At 45.3% G+C, this 8291-nt stretch overlaps 1 protein-coding gene across 1 annotated transcript; it reads left to right on the top strand.

Annotated features, from left to right (window-relative positions):
- The first annotated feature begins 931 nt into the window (after positions 1 to 931).
- Positions 932 to 2257, top strand: LOC122064756 (peroxidase 63-like). Its single transcript, XM_042628513.1, has one exon. The coding sequence runs from the start codon at positions 1028 to 1030 to the stop codon at positions 2027 to 2029; it is 1002 nt and encodes a 333-aa protein (XP_042484447.1). The 5' UTR covers positions 932 to 1027; the 3' UTR covers positions 2030 to 2257.
- Positions 2258 to 8291: the final 6034 nt, after the last annotated feature.

Genomic DNA, 8291 nt, shown 5'->3' with positions numbered 1-8291 from the left:
CTAGCAGAGGTTGCAGAGCAGCCATTTGGCTACAACCTCTGCTAGCAGCCAAATTTTATCCATCATTTTGCCCTCTCAATGTTTGGGCTCGGGGGTCACACTACTTTTCAAGCTTTCTTTTCACTATTTATATCAATTTATATGGGTGGGCACAACGTTGGGGGTCCTTTGGAAAAGACCTCCTTGCCCTCTTGTGTCCATTCGTGTGATTGGTGCATGCAGCTAGTTTGCCGAAAGGTGACGACATGCACAACCCTCTTTCTTAAGTTTTACATTTATGGGGAAAGGAAGACTACCTAATTGTGTCCCTGTACCTAGGCACAAGGGGAAGGGAGAAAATAACAGTCTCACTCCTGTGGAATACAAAAAAAATTCACCCTTGGTGATGCCCCTGGGAGACCCCTCATTGCCTCCCGCCCCCCTCCCCCTAGGTAGGGTAGGGGCCCCGCTATAAGGTTGGTTACTTTTCCTGCCCTTTACTTGCAACCATCCAAAGGAACAATGGCAACTGAAAAGTAGTTGGCATAAACTGAAGAACCATGGGTGATGGGTTCCATGCATATGCATCTCTCATAAGGGTAGGATGGTACGAGGTCTGTTACTATAATGGATAGGCCAGTGTTTAATAACAGAAAGTCTACCATGCATGCAAACTCTCTCTCTCTCTCTCTCTCTCTCTCTAGTGTTTAATAACAGAAAGTCTACCATGCAAATACTCTCTCTCTCTCTCTAAATTCTGGCATGAGGAATCCTAAATATAGACAGTGGACTCCCTAAAACCCCTCCCCTCCACAACAGTAGAACACTTCCCCCCAACTCCCTTTGGCTTTGGGTCCTTCCATTCCCACAGCTTCCAACCACTGAACCGCCCCGACCCTCACCTTTTTCCCCGCAAACAATCACTTAATCCCCCCCCCCAACAAGGGTAGGAACCATCTCTCCTCTCCCTTGTAGAGAGAGAAGAAAAAAGGAAAAGAGAAAGATAAAAGGAAGAAAAAGTAACCACAGAGAGAGAAAGAGAAAGGAAATGACAATGGCAGCAGCAGCCGCATTGCCCCTATTAATCCTTCTCTTCATCTCAATATCCCTCAAGCAGTCCGAATCGAAGCTCAACATTAACTACTATCAAAAGACTTGCCCTCAAATGGAGAAAACCATCCAAGACATCGTCACCACTAAGCAAATCAACAGCCCCACCACCGCCGCTGCCACCCTCCGCCTCTTAACCCACGACTGCTTGGTCGAGGGCTGCGACGCCTCCATCTTAATCACCTCTACCCCCTCTAATAAAGCCGAACGCGACCACGACCTCAACCTCTCCCTCGCCGGCGACGCTTTCGACGTCGTTGTCCGCGGCAAGACCGCCCTCGAACTCGCCTGCCCTGGCATCGTATCCTGCGCCGACATCCTTGCTCTCACCACCCGTGACCTTGTCACCATGGTTGGAGGGCCTCATTACGAAGTCCGCCTCGGCCGGAAAGACAGCCTCGTCTCCCTGGCCACCAACGTCGACGGTAACATCTTGGCGTCCACCGCCACCGTCTCCCAGCAGATCGACCTATTCGCCTCAAAGGGGTTTTCCGTACAAGAAATGGTCGCCCTCCTCGGCGCCCATACCATCGGTTTCGCCCATTGCAAGGAATTTGCATCCCGAATATTCAATTTCAGCAAGAACTCCCAAACCGATCCGAGCCTGAACCCTCGTTTCGCAGTGGGCCTCCGCAACGCCTGCGCCAATTATGAGAAGAATCCCACCATGGCCGTCTTCTTCGATGTAATCACCCCCGGAAAATTCGATAACATGTTCTTCCAGAACATGCCCAGGGGGATGACTCTGCTAAAATCGGACAATTATCTGGTACAGGATCCCAGGACCAGGCCCTTTGTGATGAAGTACGCTTCTGACCAAGCCACCTTCTTCTCAGACTTCGCCCATGCCATGGAGAAGCTCAGTATCCTTCACGTGAAGACGGGTCATCAGGGAGAGGTCCGCCGTAAATGCGATTCCTTCAATAATGTTAAGGTTTAGCCGCTTAGAGATGAGATTGATGAACACACACTATAGTCTTTACTTGCTGCTGATAATATCATTTCGTCATTCTAGAAGTAAGGTGATGTGATTAAAGTTTGAAGAGGGAGAGAGAGTTTGAATCAGATTTTTTTTTTTTTTGGGTGAGGGTGGGAAACCATACGTACTATTACATGCATGTAAGGTATTTTTACGTTAAACATTTATATTTAGGATTTCCTAGCACAAGTCTAAGTTTTTAACTCTATTACAAAGATTCTAATCAGATGATTCATTCTTCAAAAAAAAAAAAAAAATTGATAATATGATTCTTCGTATTTTTGGGAGAGGATTTCCTTGAAGGCAGCATGATTAGTAGAAGCATCATTAAGAATGAGATTTTCATCTTTCATGAGGGATGGGGTGGTTATTTTACCTCTCATTGTGTCTAGGTTTAGGGCCACTATGTCTATTGGGCTTCTTTTTCCTTATTTCATTTTGAAAAAAGAAGCCTAAAAGGCAACGTAACCCTATACCTAGACATAGGGGAGAGTGAGGTGACCACGCCACCCCTTATAAAAGGGAGAAATCCTACCATTATGGCACGATTGATGCTTCTGAGCGTAGTCCCATTGGCACCATGCTACCATAAGAGCCATGCTACCTTTTAGGGAACTCTATCCCTTTTTATAATTTTAATTCTTGATTTGGATTATGGTCAAATTTATGAAATTCATCATCACACTTTTTATAGTTTTCAATAGGGTTGCAACACCGTTGGGTTAGTTCGGGATTTTGAAAACCCCAACCCAACCCTGAGTGGCAAGTCCCCTTGTCCGGGCAGGGGCTTGATTCCAAGCCTAAAAAATCCATCCCTAGCCCACACTCAAGTCTCGGGCGGGTCGACCTTGATTGGCCCTGACCATGGGGAAGGGGAAAAGGAGATGCAAGGGTTGGCTCAGTCAAGTCGAGGAGAAGAAGAAGAAGAAGAAGAAGATAGGGCCAGGCTAGGCTAGTCAAGCTCAACCCAAGGCCTCAAACCTGTCTTGGCCTTGACTCAAGGCCAAAAATTCTTAACCCTAACCTGCAATCAAGGCTAGGGTATCTTAGCCTAGGCCCTATTCAGGCACAAGGCGGGCTCGCCCAACAGGGCCAAACGTGTACCCCTAGTTTTCAATCTTTGATTTGGATCATTATTTTTAGGGAAGAGGAACACTACACATCCACGTTCCCCATGCCTACACACAGCCCCAGGTTTCTCGGGGCAAGGGCATCTTTTCACAACCCCTAAAACCAGAGGCTATGTGGCATGGGAAAGCAAATGGGTTGCTTCTTTCTTCCTTATTTATATTATATTTTCCTTTAATGACAAACGTTATGGTTCAATTTAAGATCACACTATCAATTGTTTAAAAATATTTTAATTAGAAGGATATGATTTAAACCATAATATTTTGATATTTTTAAACGGTTTATTTAAATTTAGATTGTAATTGTTCAATTAGTATTTTAAATTGTTCAATTCTCACCTTTTGATTGGATCATTAACAGTAGTTGGTAATGTCAAGTTACGTAGCATGCACATCGTTATGTCTATCTCTCTCCTCCTTCCTATGAAATGGCATATCAATCGCCCTATTACTAAAGGAGAAAAAGAGACACAATGAGGCACTAGCATGGTTTCAAGTATCGGTATCGTATCAACTGAGACCGATCCCCGATCCCTGACTGATCCGGATCAATTTTTCGTATTATTTCAGGGGTAAAACTGTAAAAATAAAGTACTTTTTCTAAAAAACAAAGGGTAAAAATGACCGATACGCACCAATCCTCTCCAATATCGATTCAGATTAGATCGGTATCGACAAGGACCAATACTGATATCAAGAACTAAATCCATGGGCACTAGCGTACACTACACAACCTGACAAAGAACTCAACCCCTGCGACTAGTACCCTTTCATGTATTAATGTGCATCCATGTTTCTTTTTACAACTACCTATGTATACCATTTTTTTCCACTAACGACGGGTATCCAAGCCGAATCCCATGGGTCTATATTAACCTCACAACTGCATGAACCAGGTCATATCGACGTTGAATGATAACTAATGTGGTAAAAATTGACTAGTTGATCCTCCTTGCAGCTTATGAAGCTTCAGCCGATCTGCACAGAAGAGAAGACAGGGGAGAGTCAGGTTGACTCGACAGGGGACTCTCCGATGCCTAAGTCAGATCTTTCCACAACAGATACTCAAGAGAGTTTTCAGTTAAAAGAAGTGATCAATCCCCATAATGGAGGCTTACCTTAGTATTTATAGGCTGCTGATGGAGTAGAGAAAGGGGGAAGTCCGTGGAGAGTCCTACTGGGCGTGGAGTCCTTGAGAGAAACGACCCTCTAATGCTAGGAATATTCCAGATCCTAGGACATACTAAGGGAATATTCCCCTCTTATCTAGGAAGTGCAAATCGTGGGAGGGGTGGATGCCTATGATGACGTGTAGTGGATAGAGTTCCATTCTTGTGATCAGGGATTACGTTCCTTGAATATAGTAGTGGATGAGGGCACGTTTCTAGGAGCCCTGCCTGATGAGGGGCCGAGATGGGAGCTCAGGCTGATGAGGGCCGAGGTGGAAGCTCGGCCTAATGAGGGCCCGAGGTGGCAGCTCAGGCTGATGGGGACCGAGGTGATAGCTTAGGATGATGGGGGCCGAGGTGGAATGTCACACCCCGTTCACACAGAACCAGGCCAGTGACTGGGTTAACACCGGTTAACCCAAACTTGCTAGGATCATCTGATACAGTATCCAACCATAGCATACACACGACTAAGAAAATGTTCAACAGTTCCGCGGAAGACTTAATTTACCTGTAAATATCCCCATTATACTTGATACCCAAATTGTAATACATAGGTTAAGTACATGTGGGCCCGCAAGCATGATATTTACACAAAAGAATACAATTTACACATCAAGTACACAAAAGGGATCATCAAAAATCAAAGAGTAAGCTCAGCTCGGTATCAAAAGTAAAGCTCAGCTCGGTATCAAAAGTAAAGCTCAGCTCGGTATCAAAAGCGAAGCTCAGTTCGGTATCAAAACTGCGGTCCCGTAGCACAGCCCTCGCACGAGCAATCCGTGTCGTGCTCTAATTCCTCGGGGACCCACCAATCCTCTTCAGGGAATTCAACTGTGGGGCCTGACCCGTGCTCTTCAGGTTGATGGCCTGCAAAATCATCTAAAAGAGGTGCACACGTGGGATGAGCTCACTAGCTCAGTAAGTGAAAAGAATGACCACACAACAGTCCACACAACAAAACACAACCATATGCACTATATGCTATGCAATTCATTTTTAATCACTTCCACCTAAACAACATTACTAAGTCTTTGGTTTAGTGCTACTACAACCACAGTGCGCGTATACTCCGGGTACGAGCCGTGAATTCCATCCCGCGATACGCCCATAGGGCTGTCGGAGAAGGCCCACCGTAAGTACTCGAAAAAGTAAAACATGCCGACCACTGGCTCTCAACATAAAGTAAATGACATAAATTAAAGGTGTTGACTCTAGCAATTTAAAAGCAGTACGATTGGCCCTCTTGAACATACCACCGAGGTTGCCAACTGTCCTAATGACCAGCCGGACATATGTCTAGCCGCCACAGTGACCTGACAACCGCGACCACTGCTTCCCCCCAAATGGTAATCCAACACCTCAACCCCTGTTGGGAAGGGTCGTAGCACGGGAAGATGATAATCCTAAACCGTATGCTCCTATATGACATAGTATGATTGCATAGTGCCACCGCGTCCCATTTCACGGGCCACCAATGCACTCGTTTCTAAGCCGACTACGGCATCTAGTCTATTAATGCATCATGCACAATGATGTCAACATTCATCACATAAGTATATCATCATTTGGCATTGAGAAATGAACACAGCACATATGGCATAAAATATGAAGATGGCTAAGCTACATAGCATTTGCATGATGACATGGCTAGTCTAGATATAATTAGATGAATGCCAAACAAGCCTTGAAACAAGGCGAAACATCCTCTCCCCACTTACTTTTGTGTACAAAGACTCACGCCCGGTACGGGTGAGATCCGGTGCGAAAAGCGTAAGTTTTGGTGAACCTATCATAAATGAATGGGGTTAGCATTTCACCATTTTGGGGTCAAAACTAACAAGATTTGATGACAAAATCATGTTTAGAATCATAAAAGAAGGTCGCACGTCCCTTTTGGGTCCATTCGGACGTAAAAATCACGTTGGGAGCCTCTCGGGTGGGTCGGACAGCCCACCTGTCACGGCCCACCAGTCATGACCAACGGGCAGGTTGGCCCGTCAGTCGACCCGTCGGTTGGCCCCGAGGGCCTTTCTAAGATCGACGGATAGGTTGGCCCATCGGTCAGCCCACCGGTTGGGCCCGTCGGTTGGCCCCGATGGCCTGCCTTCTCAGGCGGGTGCCCTCAGGCAGGCCATTTGTCCCACCGGTCTTGGCAAAAAAATGCCATTCTTCCCCAACCTTTGGGGAAGCAAATGGGGTTTTTCCAAACCCATTCTCCACACATTCAAAGTCTCATAAGATGGTTCTAACCTAGATCTAGGTTAGATTTAAGGAATGGAAAGCCATCTTACCCTCTTTGCTCAAGAACTCCTTCAAAACCCCAAATTACTTCAAATCACCAATGCTCCTCCAACCTTGTAAACACTTCTTCAAATCCTTCAAAATCAACACATAGACCATCTATTAAACCTTAGATTCATCATCTCAAGGGGAATTTACAAGACCTCAAGAAACACTACCCAAATCAATGGTTTTACTTGGGTATGGTGAAAGTTTAGGGAATATAGCCCTTGCTCACCTCTAAACTGTCGCCCATTGTCTATGACCAGTACTTTTGGGATACCATAGTGGTATATGACGTTGTCCCTTATGAACTTTTCTACTTTCAGCTCAGTGATCTTTTCTAGGGGACGCGCTTCCACCCACTTAGTGAAGTAGTCAATAGCAACAATCAAGAACTAAACACCGCCCTTGCCTTTCTTGAATTGTCCTAGGATATCCATTCCCCACATTGCAAATGAGACTGGGCAGATTATGAAGCTAAGTTCTGTAGCCAGGACGTGTGGTATTGGGGCGTGTACTTGACACTTAAAGCATCGTCAGATGAACTTCATTGCGTCTTACTGTATTTTTGGCCAGTAGAATCCTTGGCGTAATACTTTGTAGGCCAGTACCCTTCCTCCCATATGCCCTCCTCAAATTCCTTCATGGACCTCCCGGTGTGTTTCTTTAGCTCGGTTCGGTGGAAGGCACTTCAACAGGGACCAAGATATTACCCTTTTGTATAGTACTTCTCTTTGAATGGTGTAGTTGGTTACTCTCCTTTTAACTACCCTTGCTTCTGTTGGGTCTTCTGGGAGATGTCCATCTCGCAAATAGCCTGCAATGGGGTCCATCCAGCTCGGTTCGGCTAACTACGCATTGTTGCACATCACTTCTTGCTCATAGGTAGATTTGTCCAGTACTTCAAAGTATACCGAGCTTACGCAGTCACTGAGTTCCACTGTAGCTAGTTTAGAGAGGGCATCTGCCATTGTATTTTCTTTCCGCGGAACTTGTACCATTGTGAACGTGTAGAAACTGGTAATCAAACGACACGCTTCTTTCAGATATTTTGCCATTCTCTCTTCTTTGGCCTCATATTGCCCATTGACTTGGTTCACAATCAGTTGTGAGTCACTATGTGCGACTAGATCCTCTGCCATTACAGCCTTTGCCAATCTGATTCCCGCTATCAGGGCTTCATATTATGCTTCATTGTTTGTTTGTTATGAGGAATACAAATCTGATGGCGTACTGTATCGAGAATTCCTCTGGGCTCTGCAGCACAAGTCTTGCACCACTCCTTATTGTGGTGCTAGATCCATCAACAAAGAGTTTCCACTTTCTGTCCCGCTATCTCTTCTTCGGACTATGTACATTCTACTAAGAAATCAACCAGTGTCTGACCCTTGATTGCACTTCTTGGTCGGTACTCAATGTTATGCTCACTTAACTCGATAGCCCAGTCCACCATCCGTCTCACTATGCTAGGGCTGTGGAGTTCCATCCGCAGTGGCTAATACGTCAGTACCATAGTTAGTAAATTCGGATTCGGGAATTATTCGGGCGGAGAATTATTCGAAATAATTCGATTGATTAATTTAAGGATTCGGTCAAAAAAGCTTATTGGGTTTTTTTTTTTATTTTTTTTTTTTTTTT

This window comes from Macadamia integrifolia, unplaced genomic scaffold (assembly GCF_013358625.1).
Source record: "Macadamia integrifolia cultivar HAES 741 unplaced genomic scaffold, SCU_Mint_v3 scaffold1748, whole genome shotgun sequence".
Classification (NCBI taxonomy): Eukaryota; Viridiplantae; Streptophyta; class Magnoliopsida; order Proteales; family Proteaceae; genus Macadamia; species Macadamia integrifolia.
Note: the sequence above shows the minus strand (reverse complement) of the source record. Positions and strands in the feature narration are given on the sequence as shown.